The sequence below is a fragment of the Scyliorhinus canicula genome, chromosome 19 (assembly GCF_902713615.1).
Source record: "Scyliorhinus canicula chromosome 19, sScyCan1.1, whole genome shotgun sequence".
In the NCBI taxonomy this organism is placed as follows: domain Eukaryota; kingdom Metazoa; phylum Chordata; class Chondrichthyes; order Carcharhiniformes; family Scyliorhinidae; genus Scyliorhinus; species Scyliorhinus canicula.
Window position 1 is genome coordinate 96,731,537 of NC_052164.1, and position 20,401 is coordinate 96,751,937.

At 46.7% G+C, this 20,401-nt stretch overlaps 1 protein-coding gene across 11 annotated transcripts in view; it reads right to left on the minus strand.

Moving 5' to 3' along the window:
- The window catches only part of LOC119954478 (centrosomal protein of 164 kDa-like), a 261,857-nt gene that overhangs the window by 16,655 nt on the left and 224,801 nt on the right, over positions 1-20,401 (minus strand). For 9 of the 11 annotated variants that reach the window (XM_038779755.1, XM_038779752.1, XM_038779751.1 and 6 more), the window contains 5 exons: positions 18,415-18,622; positions 17,220-17,327; positions 15,749-15,863; positions 9,128-9,493; positions 7,374-7,440 (listed from right to left, as the gene is read on the minus strand). In XM_038779755.1, the coding sequence (XP_038635683.1) occupies positions 7,374-7,440; positions 9,128-9,493; positions 15,749-15,863; positions 17,220-17,327; positions 18,415-18,622 (864 nt within the window). The remainder of the gene's footprint in view (positions 1-7,373; positions 7,441-9,127; positions 9,494-15,748; positions 15,864-17,219; positions 17,328-18,414; positions 18,623-20,401) is intronic. The other 2 variants (XM_038779750.1, XM_038779753.1) reach the window with 2 other exon arrangements.

The following is a 20,401-nucleotide window of genomic DNA, read 5'->3' on the forward strand; positions in this document are numbered from 1 at the left end:
TAAAATAGAGATCAATATAAAATACGATTTGTACAAATTTCCCACCTTTATTGTTGTGCCAAAATATACAAACAGGAAGACAACAGCTTAGTTCAGGTTGGTAACTCACTACCTTGCTTGTTAGTTGATATTTAATTGTGGCCACTACCTCTTTTTGCCAATACTGATCATTTGGCTGCCATTTCAATTGACCTAAAGCTTACTGTTCGGAATTAAAAATGCTTTGGTGCATGAGCTCTGGTCCTTACAAAACAAACAGCGGACAGAGAAATAGCCAACTGCAAAAAGGTTGCATAGCAAGCTTAAGTAGCTGTACTTAGTTGTTTGACAAAAATTCTTACTGTGGCCACATCTGACATATTTCACAGTAAGCTGTTAATATGGTCAATAGTATCAAACTGGCAGAAAGAGGTTTAAAAATACACAATAGGGGTGTGGATATTTCCCCTTTCTCTCCTTCTACCTTGTTCTCCATTCACTTAAGGGGTAGCCTTTATATGGGCAGCACATTAGCATAGTGGTTAGCAGGGCCGGCTCAAGGCACAGGCAACTCGGGCAGTCGCCCGGGGCGCCATGTGCTAGGGGGCGCCAGACTCGGGTCCCGCGCATGCGCAGTTAGGCCGGTGCCAACCAGCGCATGCATGGTGGCCGCCCTCCCCCAGGGCGGCCCCGCCCCCCCGCTCGGTCCGCCCCCCCGCTCCCTCCTCGGGTCCGCCCCCCCCTCGGGTCCGCCCCCCCTCGGGTCCGCTCCCCCGCCCCGCCCTCGGGTCCGCCCCGCCCTCAGGTCCGCCCCCCCAGGCCCCCATTCGGGTCCGCCCCCCCTCGGGTCCGCCCCCCCGCCCCGCCCTCGGGTCCGCCCCCCCCTCGGGTCCGCCCCCCCAGGCCCCCATTCGGGTCCGCCCCCCCTCGGGTCCGCCCCCTTTGGGTCCGCCCCCCCCGGGTCCGCCCCCCCCTCGGGTCCGCCCCCCCGCCCCCTCCTCGGGTCCGCCCCTCCTCGGCCCCGCCCCCCCGCGGCCCCCCCCCCCCGCGGCCCCGCCCCTCCTCGGCCCCTCCTCGGCCCCCCCCCCATGCCCCCCCCCCCCCCCCCCCCCAAGGGCGCCGAAGTTCACCTTGCCCGGGGCGCCAGCAACCCTAGGGCCGGCGCTGGTGGTTAGCACTGTTGCTTCACAGCGGCAGGGTCCCAGGTTTGATTCCCGGCTTGGGCCACTGTCTGTGCGGAGTCTGCAAGTTCTTCCCGTGTCTGCGTGGGTTTCCTCCGGGTGCCCCGGTTTCCTCCCACAAGTCTGTGCTGTTAGGTCAATTGGACATTCTGAATTCTCCCTCCGTGTACCCGAACAGGCACCGGAATGTGGCGACTAGAGGCTTTTCACAGGAACATCATTGCAGTGTTAATGTAAGCCTACTTGTGACAACAAAGATTATTATTATTGTATAGCCCAAGTCACGGCTGACTAACATGTAGGTGAGAATCCCACAGAATCAATTGGAATGTGATCTTTAGATGTTGCTTCCACTGACTTTAATAAAGAGGAAAATCAGGCAGAGTTTTAAAATCAGCATTGTACCCCATCTCGACAGTTTAACCAACAGGTGACTGCCTAAAGACGCCTAACTGACTGAAGAAATCATCAAAGCCAAGTCCAAAACTGTGCTTACATACAATTTACTCTCAAATATAGTTACAAATGGGCATATAAACTGCAAAGCTTTCACTCCATATGCCAGCTTTCATCTTACAGTTAGAACTTCCCACTTTGTTCCTACTCTTTCATTTAATACCGATCAGAAGTGAAAACCCTGGCCAATTTCTCGTTCCTAACCCAGGGACACCTAGGCTAATCACAGTGCCCCATAGCTGTGCTGAATAGACTGGACAAGTAGACAAATCATAGGGAATCTGCACATGGAACAAACAGCATCAGCGAGAGAAGCCAAAAGAGAATCGAAATCTTGTGCGATTGGGAGAAGAGTTCGACAGGGTGTTGTTTATCACCAGTCCTTTTCATGACTATGCGGGAGCAACAATTAAAGTGTTTGAAGACACAGGGCGGTTTTTACCGCGCACCCCCTTGCATGTTTCGCAGTGGTGGGAGGCACCCTCCCCATTGGCCGGTGGCGGGATCTTCTGGTCCCACTGTTGCTAACAGGGTTTCCCGTTGAATGCACCCCTCGCTGCCATGAAACCCTTGGTGGGTGTGCGCCGTCAACAGGGCCACAGGATCCTGCCTGTGTAAATGGCCTAGAATTGAGTGTTAAGATTGGGGGATGAATGATAAAATTTGTTCAGTCGTCAGATGACAAAGCACTTGTAGTAAGCACAGAAGGATTACAAGAGCTAGCAGACAGACTAGTAACAGCAGGCATGAACTTTGGAATGAAAGTGAATATCGGCAAAATCGAAATGCTGCACATCTCAAAATCACCAAGAAATATTCATCTAATTTATAGAAGGAAAAGAACCTGAACACGTGCATGAATTTAAGGAGCATAATATGTGCAGACTGAAGGTGCAACAAAGTAGTATCAACAACAGCAACGGGAAAGGATATAGTTAGTAGGAAGAGACAGTTGTTAACAGAAAAGCTTAATAAAAAACTTTCAAGAAGCAACTTGTAAAGAGCATGATTTGGTGTTTTGTATGGATGAGACCTGACCTGAAAGAAAGTGGAGACCATGGGTGTGATCTAACCAAATTGGAACAGAGTCCCGCTACGAGCACATTTAACCGGTTGTTTCCTGGTGCTTGCAGAGCCAAGAAACATCACCTATCGGGACGAGGGTCTGGTTTAGCTCACAAGGCTAAATCGCTGGCTGATAAAGCAGACCAAGCAGGCCAGCAGCACGGTTCGATTCCCGTACCAGCCTCCCCGGACAGGCGCCGGAATGTGGCGACTAGGGGTTTTTCACAGTAACTTCATTGAAGCCTACTCGTGACAATAAGCGATTTTCATTCATTTTCATTTCTGTTGCCATTTGGAGCCTCAGAGGTAATGGCCCTCGAAGGTTACATGTTTCCTGTATTGAGGAGCTCTGCTCGCCTGACTCTGTGCAGGAAGAGATTGGATGCCATTTTTAAATGGAATCCCGATCTCTATCTCCTGACGCACTCCCGAACCCCCAACTCACCTATAAGGGGATCCTCACCCCCCCCCCCCCCCACCCCCCCCCCCCCACACCCCCCCGGCAACCCACCTCACATACGCAGGCCGCCCTAGGCCCAATCTCTGCCACAGGAAAAATGCCAGTCTGGCACCTTGGCACTGCCACCTGGAAACCTTGGAAGTGCCAAGCTGACACCCTGGTGGCACTGCCATAATGCCAGGCTGACAGTACCAAGGTACCCAGGTGGCACCAGCAGTGCCAGGGTGCCACCTTGTCCAGCGGCCAACTACCTGGGGGCCTCCAATCCACTGGGAGACCCCACCATAGTGCTGTTCCATCTGGTCCCTGTTTGTGGGGACCAGTACTGAACGGCGCTCACCCGAGGTCTTTGAGGCGAAGGGGTTAGATCCGAGGCCTCTGTAAATCCGGCGAGTGCATATCAGAATGAGACTAGCTGTCTCGCTCTAATATGCAGATTTGAAAAATACTGATTCCCGCAACGTCTCGTGAGATCGCGTTAGCTCTCGCGAGGTTTGGCGAGTCAGGTAGACATCCCGGCATCTACCAGCCGCGCCAACTTTCAGGCATAATGCGGCCAGTGGATCGCGCCCCAAATTGTTAAATATCTTTGAAATATGGATTTGCAGGAAAATGACTGGGAAGAAAAAGAAACAAATGATGAAGTGCTGAGTAAACGAATGGAGACATTTGCTAAATGCAATTAGGAAAGAGACTGGGCAGGGCACATCTTAAAAGGAAACAGACTAGTACGAGGCGTTGTCGAGGGAAGATTTCAAAGAAAAAGAAGAGGAAAGAAGAGGCCATCAATGTTGGATTGCTTGAAGATTGAAATCTGCTATCGGGAAATGAAAAGACTGGCACAGGACACAGAGACATGGAGAAGGCTATAAGCCAACGGCTTCTTTAGGGGTACAGCACACATGATAATGATGACAGCTGTTCCATCAGCAAAGGCTGGGGATTCAACCATGACCATTCTGGCCTACAGGATTAAGGAGTCCAACCATTTGTTCCAGGACATTCTGACTGTTGGTCTGTACCCAAACTGTTAAGTTGTCTTTTTTCCCCCGGATATTGATAGTACTGGTTTATATTTCCAACAATTTCTAATACTAATAGTTACCTGTTAAATAAATTCAGGAAAAATCATTTTTTATAAATCAGAATGATATTCAATCAATATATACGATGCTGTACTGCGATTCAGTACTGTGTTGATGACGGACCCTCTCGGGATTCGGTTACAGGTAAATCAGATAGACAAAGACATAGATTACTTCAGCAGATGCTGCCGAGAGGAGATAAAGACAGTGAAATCCTGTTACAGAAAGAGAAGGGTGGTCACAGGCTGCTTAGTAGAGATGAAACAACTTCAAGGCTCTAAAGGATTTCACCACAGCTGAACAATACTGCCAGTTTGATGAACATTCCACAAGCACAAGGAACTGAAGGTGGATATGAGGGAGTGATAGAGTAGGGAGAGAGTGCACATTCTCCCTGTGTCTGCATGGGTCTCACCCCCACAACCCAAACATGTGCAGGGTAGGTGGATTGGCCACATAAAATTTCCCCTTCATTGGAAAAAAAAAAGAATTGGGTACTCTAAATTTATTTTTTTAAAAAGAGTAAGGGGAGAGAGGTGGAAGCTGGTGCTTCGTGACGGAGGAGGAAGTGGAAGCTAAAGGCGGATATGTATTTGTGAACGCATTAGCAGATAACACGTACGTAAATTAGAAAGCATGGAAGTGGTCTATTTTGTACTGTGGCTGATCAAGATAGAGAAAATGCATAGTTGAGTCAACCATACTTGTGTGCAAAAAAAGATGGGGAAAACAGTCATGTAACATTGCACCCCCTCATCATACATTCATGAAGAGTCGCAAGTTACATATTGTTGAAAAGACAAATTTTTAGGATGATCGGTGGTCTTGAGAATTTAGCACAATGCAGGGAACAATGTAGAGCTGAGATACATCATCACTGTCTGTATATTTTTTTTACAACAGGCCATGGTTGATTATTTTTGTGTCTGAAAATTCTGTTGAACAGCAGCCAGCAAGCTGAAGTATGTGTGCAGATTCTGTGATGTGCAAAATTGTTGTCCCCTAGAGCTGATCTGGCTCATCTGAGTTTCCACTGGCAACAGCCTTCAAAAACTGACATTTAAGGGAAATAAAAACGAAAATAAACTTCTCCCACATAAAAAAAATGCAAACTGTATTATTTCTGAACTTTTTGTGAAGCTGTTGTTTAGCAATTGGAACCCTAATTACATCTGTATGCTTGTGCTGTCTGATACTGCTGGTAAATTATTGCTTGCACGTCAACGAGGCTCTCTGAGAACGAGGGTGCTGCAATATTTGCTGCACAACCAGGGAAAGGTGCACGGCAGTGACACAAATTTGGTTGAATGGGCTCCTTGTTCACAAGAATGTTCACAAGAAACTTCTGCCCACTTTTGCATCAGTTGGTTGGCATTAGGTGAACAGAACATATCTGATGCTAAATTGGAAGATAATGATAGCATCCTGACCTTGTGTACCACAGGGTCACCGTGCTTATATATATTTCACACGGCAGAAATTCATCTGAGCTTGTTTAAAAAGATCTCCATTTTTAAAAAATTCACTTGTAGATGTTACACATCAATATGAGTAAACCGCTATATCATCCCAGCGTTGAAGATTGCAAGAAAAGGTCAAAACAGTACACAGGATCCAAATAACCTTCATTTGTTCATTTGAAAGAAAGATTTTTTTTTCATTAAACAATATTTCACCGTGGTTACAAACACTATAAAACAACAGCCCCACAGCACAGATATCAACTTGCATTTGTAAGACTCCTGGATTGCCCTGGACCATAATCTGCGACTATGGTTCTACAAATTGTCGTTTATCAGTGCAAAGGGGTAAGATGATGGCGTGGTGGTAATGTCACTGGACTGGTAATCCAGAGGCCCAGACTAATCCTCTGGATACACGGGTTCAAATTTCAGCATGGTGGAATTTAAATGCAATTGATAAAATGTGGGATTGAAAGCTAGACTCAGCAATGGCAATGGTAACAACTATCATCGGATCTGGTTCATTAGTGTTCTTTAGGGAAGGAAGTGTGCTGCCTGTTTTGTTATGCTCTTGACGTAGCATAAGCTGCTTCCTTGATGTGCTCTCTGACAAAGGAAGGTTCAGACTTGGAGATAGCTTTAACACATTTATTAAACTGTTAACAATTCTCCTACTTGGATTCGACTCTCCTGTTAACCCTGCTACAGCTACTCAGATTGACAAACCAGTCTGCTACAATCCACGTGGTGGGTGTGATGTGTTTCAAATCAACCCTGTGTACTCACTGAGAGTCTCCACTGGAAAGAGGAAGATCATATGTGCTGTGTCCTTTTATATGGGTTGGTGTAATGCCCCCCTGTGGTAGTGTCAACTCTGTGTGTGTTGTGAATGCCCATTGGTTGTGTCCTATCTTACTGGCCGATTGGTTGAATGTCTGTGTGTCATGTCTCTGGTGCTCCCTCTAGTGTCTATCTAGTCTACGTGTATTTACATTAACCCCTTGTGTATTTACAGTGATGCATATCACCACACTGCCCAGACCCAAAACTGTCCTTTTAAAAAATATATTGGAAGTGGGCACTGCTGGCTGGGCCAGCATTTATTACCCATCCCTAATTTCTCTTGAGCGGAGTGGCTTGCCAGGCCATTTCAGAAGACATTTAAGAGTCAACCACATTGCGAACACATATAGGTCAGATCAGGGGAGGACGGCAGATTTCCTTCCCCGAAGGACCAGATGGGTTTTTGTGACAAACTGCAATGGTTTCATGGTCATCATGAGCCTTTTAATTCCAGGTTTTTATTGAATTCAAATTTCACCATCTTCCATGTGGAATTCGAACCCAGGTCCCCGGAGCATTACCCTGGCTCTCTGGATTATTAATCAAGTAATAAAAGCACAATGCCACCGTCTCCCTTTCAAGGGCAATTAGAGATGGGCAACAATGCAGGCCTTGCCAGCGACACTCATATGCCATGAAAGAATAAACAAATTAGATGTTAACTCAGCAGAATGCGACAGGAGAGGGCGGAAAAAGAAACTTTAACTTCCAATGCCAAGCTGATGAAGAGGTCTTGAGGTAATATTCTGTGGAGAAATAGGGCTTAACGAGGAGAAAAACATGAGAATCAACCAGTCCCATCCACGACCACCCTAAATGTCCTTGGATATAAAGCGCTTACCTTGCAGAAACATATCCTAAGCGGCTCTCCAGGGGTGTGGAACTTCTACTTAGAGTTGGTATTCCCCCTGGTCAGAAGACAAAACAAGCAGATTGAAAACAAAAGACACGATTGAACGTCCCGACCCGTGACACGACGAGGCCGTTAAATCCCACGAAAGGTCTCTTGCGAGATTGGCACTGCCAGGGTGCCAGGGATGGGGCCCGGAGGAGCCTGCCCTTATGAGGTGGGGCTCGAGGACCTTCTGAGAGGTACGTTGGCACAGTGGGGAGGGAGCTCCAGAGGCTGAGCTCGCCGGTGCAGGAAATAAGGTAAATGGGGCCTCATTTCTGCTGCAGGCACTGAGATAGACCCCGCTATACGCGCCCAAAATGGGACCCCGTGTTTAGTGCGTTAAATTGTACCTAAAAGTAATAAACATTATAACCAAATGTCCTCAAATCTAATGAGCTGCTTCCTCAATTTATGAACTAAACAAGAAAACCTGGTTTGACTAATCCAAGAATTCCTCCGACCCCCCACCCTTTTTCCTCGAAGTTACTCTCTCCTCGTTTAGTTTTTCCATTTCACACAGCATTCCATGACTAAGATGATGGGAAGGTGACCAGCCATTATGTTCTTGTGTCTTCATCAACTAACAGAGAAGCAAATGGTATCGTTCAGGACACGTCAAAGCTCAAAAGAATGAGAGAGTAGACAAGGTAAATCAGAAAGGACTGACTGGATTTTGTAAGCTTTTCTCCATCCACTGATATTAACGGATGGAAAATCATGAACAGCTCATTCGTTATTATCTGATTGCAGGAGAAGGTCTGCCTCTGCCTCAACCACCTCTTTGGTAAATGTACTTCATGGTCTAATAACACTGGGAAAAAAAATTCTAAATTTCACCAGTTACTGTTGACAATTCTGAGTCTATGCCTTCTTGTTACCGATTCACCAAGTAGGTGAGACAATCTTTCTCTTTTTACTTCCCTAAAACTTCATTTTGTAAACCTCAAGAACCAATCTTGATCGTTCTTCATTTTATTGCTTTGCTGCACTTGGTATGATCCACAACACGGAGCAATCTTCCAAACGGCAAAATAAAGCATCTTAATTCTCTTTACCAAGCAAATTCTCTGTGAAAAATGCAGTGACAACAAAGGCAGCAAAATCCTCGGATTGCTTCTCAAGTAAAATAACAAACAAAATAAATAAACAAATAAAATTTACCGATAAAGTTAGAATGACATTCACAAATAACTTACTACTACGACTTCTAACTGAGCATGTACAAACCTGGACAAATTCTGATTGCGTAAAACATTTAGGCTTAAGACATGTAAAAATGTGCTTTGTGTCTGAGCTATGTCGAACAGTTGAGTGCAAATCTCCCACAGAGATCATCAGGATTTGAATCTCAGTGCCATCTGAAATTCAAAATTGGTTACTATCTCTGTCTTGTTAGGCTGGCCCCTAGAAGCTAACTATGGTAGTGCAGCTCCCCATGTTGTACAGAAGACCAATCCTTTGTCCCAAAAAAGTAAACTTTTAATGTAATGTAAGATGTGTCAAACTGCACTATCGGTACAAAATATTTCTGATTGCAGTCACTGACTAGTGCATTAGTTCAGACTTCCAAACCACATGACAGATAAAATATAACAGAAATACAGGAACGAATGTCCACAGAAGGAACTATTTTGTCAAAAGAATTCAAGTGTAATTTGTAACAAGCCTTCGCGATTAAGTAGTAAAGATTGACATCTGACCTGGGAAATATTTGCGCCACTTCTCACTTAGTGCATCATCCACAGATTGAGCTGTGGGAAGGTGAGAGGTGGCATTTGTTCCTCTGTTCCAAATCCACTGCGAAGGCAAGGGAACGGTGCTGGAGGGAAGCGAGGACCCGCTGTTCTGGGTCCTTGTCAAGGAAGTGTACACAGACAAAGGCACACAGTTGCTTGGAGGTGGGACACTCAGAGCCTGTGTTGTGGAAAAAAGTGGTGACTGTTGCATTCCCAATGATCCAAGAACACTGAGAACACTGTTAAGGTCGCTGGTAATTTTCTGAACGGAGTCACTGAGATACTGTATGTTCGCACGTTGAGCAAGAGACAACTCGGCCTTTAAGTCTGCTGTGAAAAGAACAACAAAAGTTAATTCAAAAAGTTCAACGACTGAGATTTCAAATTCGTAGCTGGGATTTTCCAGCCCGCTGAAAGTCAATGGGTGGGATTTTGTGGCCGCTCCCGTCGGTATGATCCCCGGTCCCACCCAAGTTGACGCCTAGCAGTAGGTTCCCTGGTGGTGGGGCAGATGAGAAGATCCTGCCAGCGGCCAAGGGCTTGCCGCATCCACTGTGGTAAAAAACCGCCATGCGGGGCTGGAAAATCATGGCAAATGGACTGTGGCTGGCGTGGGGTCGGAAAATCCCTGCCCTACTAACTATTTTAGTTGAAAGCTAATTTCCTATTTGGCCTCAGGTAAGGATAGAATCAAACTCAACTGTTCTGAGACCCATCACTCACATTGTGGCAGACTTGGTAGCATTAACCCATTTGAAATTGTGTTAAAAAAATTTATTTAAAAAAAAATAAATTTAGAGTGCCCAATTTTTTCCAATTAAGGGGCAATTTAGCGTGGCCAATCCACCTATCCTGCACATCTTTTGGGTTGTGGGGGAGAAACCCACACAAACACGGGGAGAATGTGCAAACTCCACACAGACAGTGACCCAGGGCCGGGATTCGAACCCGGGCCCTCAGCGCCGTAGGCAGCAATGCTAACCACTGTGCCACCGTGCTGCCCGAAATTGTTAAAATAATGGCAATTGCAAAATCCATGCTTCACTCTGGAGGCTTCGAAAGGAACCATGCGTCAATCTAATGCTGGACTACTGTAGTAATCCACGGGAGGCAGGAGTTCCGTCACCACACCAATATTTATTTACAATAACGATATTACAGGAGCAGCTACAAACAGTGCTGCTAACAGTCCAGTCAACTTAAGACTGGCTCACAAAGCCTACACAGGTGATTATATGGGCCCCCTCAATGAGCTATCATTGAGGGAGCTCATACTCCAATTGGCCAACCAATAAAGCCAATTGGAGTTCATTACAACTACCCTCTTGCATTTCAACTGCTTCAGGCTGTTATAAATTTTGATCTACCTCCACCAAACCCATTTATTGACAGAATGAGATAAGGAACTCACGATGTTGAAATTGTGTGTTAGATCTATATCCCAACATTTCAAAGTTAATACATCAAATTACAACCTAACTACTTCTTGGCTTTTGTGCACTAGCGTATGCACTGCACATTCCATTTTGACTGAAATATATTTGCAAGAATCACAGAAAATTAACACAGTCACAAAACTTTTTGTGCAGAAAAAATGCACACTTATTCAAAGAAAAACTAGAAAACATTGCCAGCGGAGCGGTGTCATGGTTTTGCAATCAAGATATTTTCCGTGGCATAGTTTGTATTAGTCAAAACCATGATCACTCGAACAGCGAGTTCCTAATCCCAGCCTGAACTTTCAAGCACAGGCTCTGTTGTTGGTCCTGCCCTAACTCCACCCACTGACCATCACTAATTGCTCAGAACTAACCTTCTCCAGAGGATACAACTTCGAGACGAGCATTTTTCATACGACTTCCCTTTTTCTCAAACAAGGAATTTCATCTCCCTGCCCCATGCGGTTGACAATACCTTGCAGAGCCAGATATATTTCATACACCTCTCCTTTCAACCCTTCCCTCCCAGAATTACGATAGGTCCCCCTTGTACTCACCTTCCACCCTATCAGCCTCCATATTAAATGGGTCATTCCCAATTCCTACAGTGCAACGCAACACATCTTCCCCTGCTGTCTCCGGTCAATGTTCCAAAAGGACCACTTCCCCCATGACACCTTGGTCTACTCCTCCGGCACGCCCAACACTCCCTCCTTTTCCTATGGCACCTTTCCATGAGTGCGCAGGAGATGTGACACCTGTCCTTTTGTCTCGTCCCCTTCTCAAAACTCAAGGTCCCAAACGGACTCGAAACGTTAGCTCTTTTCTCTCCCTCCAGATGCTGCCAGACCTGCTGAGATTTTCCAGCATTTTCTCTTTCGTCCCAAACATTCCTTCCGAGTGAGACAGTGATTTACAAGTACATCTTTCAATTTAATATACCGTATGATCTCCTCCACGTTAGGGAGGACAACCGCCAGCTGGATGGCCACTTTGTGGACCACCTCCATTCAGTCTGCAAGCATGACCGGAGCTTCCTGTCGCATGCCATAATAATAATCTTTATTAGTGTCAGAAATCGGCTTACATTAACACTGCAATGAAGTTACTGTGAAAAGCCCCTAGTCGCCAATCTCCAGCGCCTGTTTTAATACACTGAGGGAGAATTCAGAATGTCCAATTTATCTAACAAGCACGTCTTTCGGGACTTGTGGGAGGAAACCGGAGCACCCGGAGCAAACCCACAGGAGAACATGTAGACTCCTCACAGACAATGACCCAAACCAGGAATTGAACCCGGGTCCCTGGCGCTGTGAAGCAACAGTGATAACCGCTGTGCTACCGTGTCATTTTACTTCTTCACCTTGCTCCTACTCTGGATCTTCTGCCCATGACCTGCGATAGTGTTCCAATGAAGCACAACACAAGCTTGAGGAACAAAACCTCGCTTTAAAAAAAAATAATTTACAGCAGTACATCTCAAACTATCTGATGTGGCGTACCGGCAGTTTTTTTTTCAATGTGCCAGGGACCGGTGAGCGAAACAAGCCAATCCAGGATTACTGTCTCTTTCTTTTCTGGAAACACTCCAAGTACTGGCAGACGATGGGTCGCGTACCGGCACCGGTACGCGTACCACACTTTGAGAAGCACTGATTTACAGGATCTGGACGTCGCTGGTTAGGCCAGCATTTATTGTCCATCCCTAGTTACCCTTCAGTAGGTGGTGGTGAGCTGCCTTCTTGAACCACTGCAGTCCCCAGTTGTAGGTACACCCACCATGCTGTTACGGAGGGACTTCTGGGATTTTGCCCCAGCGACAGTGAAGGAACGGCCGATATATTTCCAAGTCGGGGTGGTGAGTGACTCGGAGGGGAACCTCCAGGTGATAGGGTTCCCAGATATCTGCTGCTCTTGTCCTTCGAGACGGTAGTGGTCATGCATTTTTAAGATGTTGCCCAAGGAACCTTGGTGAGTTATCGCAATGCATCTTGTAGATGGTACAACCAGCTGCCACTGTTCGTCGGTGGTGGAGGGTTTGACTGTTTGTGGAAGGAGGAGCAATCAAGCGGGTTGCTTTGTCCTGGATGGTGTTGAGCTTCTTGAGTGTTGTTGGAGCTGCACTCATCCAGGCAAGTGAAGAAGTCTTTTGGGGGGTCAGGACGTGGGTTACTCACCGTAGGATTCCTAGTCTTTGAACTGCCCTGGTAGCCACATTATTAATGTGGCTCGCCAGTTCAGTTTCTGATCAATGGTAACCCCCAGGATGTTGATTGTGAGGGATTCAGCGATGGTAATGCCTTTGGCTCTCCACAGCCTTCTGTACTCAACATTGAGTTAACAATTTTGAATCATAACCTCTGCCTTCTTCTTGTTCTGTGTTTCTGGTTTGGGATTGGTCTTGTTTTGCTTCTTTCTTTATCGTAGACATAGAAAATAGGATTTCTGCACCACCACCAAAATGGACCCCATCAGTCCCGCGTCAGACACGGAGGACTTCATCAGGTGAAAGAGGATCCGGGAGGTCTTCCAAACACCTCAAGAGGCCGACAGCGAACCCAATGCGTCAACCAATGAACGGAACAGCAGACCGAGAGATCTGCGGTGTGGCAACCAAAGAGGAAAGAGTCGAATTGGACCCCTCTGGAAGGCTGCTGCCCTGGATTCGACATGTATGCTCAAGTTGTCAGGAGTCGTGTCAATGCCAGATTCATCAGTCGCATTCGCAAGACAGCCCCGAACGTCACTCAAGCACAATGCAATGCCATCCGCGCTCTCAAGACCAACCGCAACATCGTTATCAAACCAGCAGACAAAGGAGGGGCCACGCCATACTGAACAGAACGGACTATTGAAAAGAAGTGTACCGACAGCTCAACAACCAGGAACACTACAGACAGTTACCCACTGATCTGACCAAGAAGCACACCCGCCAACTCAACAGACTGATCAAGACCTTGGATCCAGACCTTCAGAGCACCCTACGTGCTCTCATCTCACGTACTCCCCGCGTTGGAGATCTCTGCTGCCTCCTGAAAATACACAAGGCCAACAGACCAGGCCGTCCTATCGTATCAAGCAATGGACCCTGTGTGAGAACCTCTCTGGCTACATCGAGGGCATCTTGAAACCCATCGTACAAGGAACGCCAGCTTCTGTCGCGACACGACAGACATCTCACAGAAACTCAGCACCCATGGACCAGTTGAACCAGGAACATTCCTCGTCACAATGGATGTCTCGGCACTCTACACCAGCATCCCCCATGACGACTGCATTGCTGGAACAGCCTCAGTACTCAACACCGATACTGTGCAAGACCGCCATTGCTGCAGTCTGTCTTTGGATGGACGTGGCCAAGCTCAATCAGGGGCCCAGCAGGTGTTGGCACTCTTTAGAAACGCTGCCCCACTGCAGAGGAAGCAGGGGATCAGCAGAGCTCACCCCAACCAGAGGACACCTCCCTGGTTAGATGCCCCTCTCAGGGTAGAGGCCTTACCAGTGACCCCTATCCTTTCAGATCACCAGCTGTCTCCTCCTGGTGAGGCTGGCAGCGCTGACTGCCTCTGCCACCATCGCCCAGGCGGTGTTCAGGAGGACAGACTTGAGTGTGCAGCCCACCCCGGGGAAGAGGGAGTCTGTCTCCTCCTCACTGAGAGGAGCTTTGGGTCCACCTCAGACCCGTGACCTTGGGCGGGCAGGTTTTCTGTGAGCCTTCATGGCTGCAGTGAGTGTGAGGTACATGGAGCGCTTAGAATCAGCTCCAGCTGACCGGCTCTTTGGTGCTGACTCTGGCTTCAGCAGTTAGAATGCCCGCAAGGCCGTGAATTGCTCAAAATACATGGCAGCAGTGTACAGGTTCATTTGAATGGACCTGGATTTGTTTACCGAATAGTGCCCCCAATGGGAAGGCAAATTGCATGCAAATCAGTCCCGGTGGCAACCCTCAAGTCTACCAAACGGAGAATCCTGCCACTTATGTCATTTAATCTCACCTGCCCTCCGCCTTATCACATACCTTCCCCCTTCTACTGGCTTAAAACCTATTGGGCGGGATTCTCCGGTCTCCAATGCTGAAATCGCGTTCGGCGGTCAGCCAGAGAATCCACGTTCCCGCCGAAATGGGGGGGGGGGCAGCACCTCTTATGCGAGGCTCCACCCCCTCCAAAACGGTGTGCGCCGCATGCGGTCGTGACGGCCTCAGGACGTTCCCGGAGGCCTCCCCCCCCCGATGTTCCATCCCCGATGGGCCGAGCTCCAGACGGTATCGGTCGCGTGCAGTATATTGTTTCGGGAACTCGGGGTGGCAGCTGCGGACTAAGTCCAGCGCCGCCACAGTCGGGGGGGGGGGGGGGGGGGGGGGGGGGGGGGGAGAGAGCCGATCCACGCCGCTGTAGACCGCCGCCATACGCACACACGGCCACGGAACCGACAATTCTCCGGCCGCATCCACAGCGAGAGCTGGGGGCTCTGTACTACGTACCTGTTAGCTCCCCACCAGACGGAGGATCGGAGGCCGATTTGCGCTGATTTTACGGTCGTAAAATGCCACCGTTCCCACGCCGGCGTCAGCACTTAATCTCAGAATTGGAGAATCCAGTCCATTACCTTTCTATCTCCATTCAGTTCTGATGAAAGGTCATTGATATGAAATATTAACTCTGTTTATCTCCACAGTTACTGCCTGACCTGCTGAGTATTTTCAGCATTTTCCATTTTCATTCTCCAGTGGTTATTGACCAGTTAGTGATCTATAAGCCACCAGCACTCATGAAAGGCAACACAAGGTCAACAAAGTAAAACAAAGGGGTAAAACAGCTTGAAATCTTTTTAAAAAACTGTCAGACTATAGACCTACAAGGAACATGCAAAGGCCGACTTGGGGCCGATTATGCTCAGTTGGCTAGACAGCTGGTTTGTGATGTAGAGCGAGGCCAGCAACGTGGGTTCAATTCCCGTATTGGTTGAGGTTAGCCACCCGCAGCCTTCTCAACCTTGCCCCTCGGCTGAGGTGTGGTGATCCTCAGGTTAAATCACCACCAGTCAGCCTATGGTCATCTGGGACTATGGCGACTTTATCCGACCTAGAATGAACACTGGAAATATTGTTTTATAATAGAACTGGCAACGCCTGTTTTTCACTCACTTTTCTGCTGAGGTGAATCAACGCTGGCTATGCTGCTAATGTCATCGGAGTCTGTAAGGTCAAACGTTACAGCTTTCTTGTCTCCTCTGCCTTTCGGTGTATCGTCATCTGAAATCTAACGGATTAAAACGTTTCAATTCACTCTTGATCTCTTGCAGGCAAACATTCAAAAACAGTTTCCTTGTGTCTGCTATGTTTGCTGATCACAGCCAAGAAAACACTCTTGGGTTAGCGAGGGGATAATTGGCCAACTTGTCCAACGTTGGGAAATATGCGTTTGGACAACAGATATGGTCAGGTATGGCCTTAGCTGATGCTAATACCACACCATTGAAATGGGAATCAGAGTTGGGAATGGAGACCAATTGGGGAGTATGGAGTGAGGCACTGCGAAGGGTAAACGGGACCTCCTCTTGTGCAAGGTTGTGCCTGGTACAGTTTAAGGTGGTGCACAGGTGCATATGACTCGGGCGAGAATGAGTGGGTTCTTTCAGGGGGTAGCAGCTGAGTGTGAGAGGTGTGGGCAGGGGCCAGCGAACCATGCGCACATGTTTTGGGGTTGTGAAAAATTGGGGAGATTCTGGGCGGGGGTGTTCGTGGTCTTAGCCAGGATAGCGGAGGAGGGAGTGGACCCGGACCCTTTGGTGGCGATATTTGGGATTTCAGAGAAGCCGGAGCTCATGGAGAGGAGGAAGGCCGATGTCGTGGCCTTCGCCTCTCAGATTGCACGGCGACAAATTTTGCTGGAGTGGCGGTCGGCATCGCCACCGGGGGTAGTGGCTTGGTTGGGTGACCTGTACGACTTCCTGCGGTTAGAAAAGATAAAGTATGAGTTAAGGGGCTCAGCAGGGGAGTTTGAGAAAAGGCGGGGGATGTTTGTGACCGTGTTTGAGGAGCTGGTCGTCACAGGTGGTTGGGGCAGGTGGGGAGGGGGGAGCTGAAAAAAGGAGAATATCTGTACAAACTGCATCGTTGATTGTTGGTAAGAATGTTTCCCGGGGTGTTTATTTGCTGTAACCTACTTTGATGCAAGTTTGAATAAAATGCGTTTGAAATTTAAAAAAAAAATTAATACCACACCATCAAGCTTATTCATGGCGAGGTACTAACTGCTTGCACAAGGCTGTGAAATAGAACCCCTGCAAGTAACGAAGAGAGGAAGAGAAGAAATGGGAAGGAAAAATCTTTCAAATGCTTATTAATGGGAGAAGGGAAGTACAGATAATAAATAAGTGCTGGTGATTCTGATTCAATAAATTTTTTCATTTAAAGCTTTTCATTCATAAATTTGGAAAAATAGCAAAGAACAACTTCCCTAGGATGGTGATTCCCTGTGAGAAACCTCCACATGCACCTTGAAATTCTCCCCCTGAACGGCCAATTTCCACATATGGAGTCATAGAAATGAGCCCACAGCCTACCCTAGAACTCCATGGTTTATCCCAGTGAACTGCCTTCAAATGATACCCACCCCTTCAGCAAGAGACGATTCCAACTGATTAAGCTTTTGCTCCTTCTTTTGTAGTAACACTTGCCCCTTCTTCATTGTTAATTTCATCTCATCCAGATGCTGGGCTTCCTAAAGCAATACAGAAGGACATGAGCAATGAGTCAAGTACCCAAATGTGTCGATATAATTTATTTTGCTTGTAACTTTCAAAGCCATAATGCATATGTGCATTACTGGCCATCATCTCTACTGATCAACAAAAAGAAAATGTGCCTTTATGTATTGCTACCCAATTGTCTGAATTTGACAAATTTGTTCCCCAGTGGCTGAGTAGGTTCATGTACCTAGGTGTGGTATTTAGCTCGAGGTGATTTTTACAGTAACTTCATTGCAGTGTTAATCTAAGCCTACTTGTGACAATAGTAAAGATTATTATCCTGGGATTGAGATGACTGACCTCCAACAACCACAGCCATCTTCCTTTATGCCAGGTATGACTCCAGCCAGTGGAGAGTTTGCCCCCTGATTCTCACTGACTTCAGTTTTTCTAGGACTTCTTTATGCCTCACTCTGCTGCCTTGATGTCAAAGACAGTCACTCTCACCTCAGCTCTTTAATAATAATAACAGACAGTGACCCAAGCCGGGAATTGAACCCGGGACCCTGGCGCTGTGCTACATTGCAACCTTTGTCCATATTTGGACCAAGCCTGTAATGATTTCAGGAGCTGAGTGTCCCTGGAAGAACTCAAACTGAGCATCAGTGAGCAGGTTATTGCTGTGTAAGTGTTGCTTCATATTATTTTCTACGGCCCCTTCCATTGCTTTGTTGATGATGATAGTAGTCTGAGGAGACAATAATTGGTCGTGTTGGACTTGTCCTGCTTTTGTGGACAGGGCACCCCATGGCAATTTTCCACATTGCTGGATAGATGCCAGTGTTGTAGCAGTACTGAAACAGCTTGGCTAAGGGTGCAGATAGTTCTGTAGCACAAATCTTCAGCACTATGCCGGAATGTTGTCAGAGCCCGTGGCCTTTACAATCTCATGTCTTTAGCCGTTTATTGATATTACATGGAGTGAATTGAATTGGCTAAAGACTGGCATCTGTGACGCTGGGGACATCTGGAGGTTTGCAAATATACAGAAACTGTAACTGGATAGTGGATTGCCCCCTATCTTTAAATATGGTTTTTGTTCCGTTCTAATCCCCTCACCTGTTCCAGATTTTTGTAGGCATCCTGCAGGATTTGAGTGTTCTCTGGGTCTTGCACATCTTCCTGTGCTTTTCTCATGTCGTGCCTCCATTGCTGCTTCGCTGTTTTAAGTGCCGTCTGCCTTTTACGAAGTGAGCGGGTCTGTCTCATGAGGAACTCTTTGGCTTTATTTATGGACAGTCCTTCAGCAGAGATATAGTACCTTACACTGGGAATGATAGATTAACCAGTTCATTTTAATTAGCAGTACCAGCCACAGAAATCAATTTTGAACCTTTATTAAATTCCAAGTTGCTCTTTTTCCTGCCAGCTTTGAAGCCAAGACTTCTTGCATGGTCTTTGATTCAACTTTTCCTTGATCAAAAAACTGTGAAACTCTTCACTCGTCACCTCCACAGACATTTAAAACTTAAATGTTCTATGCCTTAGTACAACTTCCTGATTTATCTCAGCCTCACTATCATATTATGCCCTATGAGGCTCGGTCCTTCACCTATATTTCTAAATGTATTGGTGAGGTAAAGGGTGATTTTCAAAAACTCACATAAATGTTAACATAAGATGGAACAAAATGAGATTTACTCAACAACTGGCCGTATTATAACTACATTCTGGTATAAACTATTGCCAAAAGAAATTGAAAGTTGTTCTAATCTGTGTTAATCTTTAAATATATCCCTATTGCTTTAAATGGGAGGACAGAATCGTCGAAATAATATCACTGGCACAATATTTATTACAACATTTTTGACATTGACAATAAACTATTGCTAGTAGGAGTGGGTTGGGCGAGGTCAGAGGCTCGGGAGGAACTGGAGGGTCGGGGCTAAAGGGGAGGTGGGGAGTCAGAGGACTGGGAGGGTTGGAGAGTCGAGAGGGAATTGGAGCATCAGGGTGGCTAAGAGGAGCAAGTGGAGAATTGGGTGGCAGGGTGGGATGGTGGCTTCTGTTGTATAGTTACACAGGAGTTCGACATGGTTGCTTTCTGTCTATTATATCCTGGGTAACTACACAATAATTAAGACCAAACCCTCCAACTCCAAGTCAGAGTTGGAGACGTATTATGGAGCGTCCTGGGAAATTGCTCATCGTTAGTTGAAACTTCCCACGTATTTCCCCGGGAATCCTGATGTGGATCTTCCAAGGGACCCTGCAGCACACAGGAATGCGACCACAACAGAGTGAGTTTGGTGAGCTGAGGGAGTTCAGTAAGGAGAGAAGGGAGGTACGTCGTTGGTGTTTCTAACTTTTTCACCCTATAGGAATTGGAGAGGGTTTTAAACTAAATAGTGGGGCAAGGGATCAAATTTGGGATGATGGGGTAAAGCAAAGAGACCAGGCAAGAGAGAAAGGTACTAATATCACAAATGATAAACAGACAGTGATAAACAGAAAGCACAAATCTAAGAATAAATCAACAGATAAGGCTAGACACTAAGGCTACAAAAATAATAAAAGTACAAAACGAAAGTCCTATATCAAAATTCACGTAGTATTCAAAATAGAAAAGATGAACTGATGGTGCGTAAAGAAATTGATAGGTATGATCTGAAAGCCAACACACAGACAAAACAGGATGCCAGAGAATTGACCTGAATATTGAAGTGTATGTGGCATTTGGAAAGGATAGAAAGTTAGGAAATGGTGGAGGGGTGGCTCTTTAAATTAATGATGATATTAGTACGTCAGTGAGGGGTGACCCAAGTTCAGGAAACCAGGATGTAGAGTGGTTTGTGTTGAGATGAGAAATTCTAAAAGGCAGGAAGTCACTTGTGGGAGTGGTGTTCACGTCCCATAATTGTAAATACATGGTAGGACAGAATATAAAGGAAGAGATGATGGGAGCTTGTCAGAAAGGAACAACTATAATCATGGGGGATTTTAACTACATATTGACAGGAACAATTAGATGGGCAAAGGTATGGAAGGTGAGGAATTCATAGAATATTTTTGGATAGTTTCTTACGACAGCCAACCAGAGAGCAGG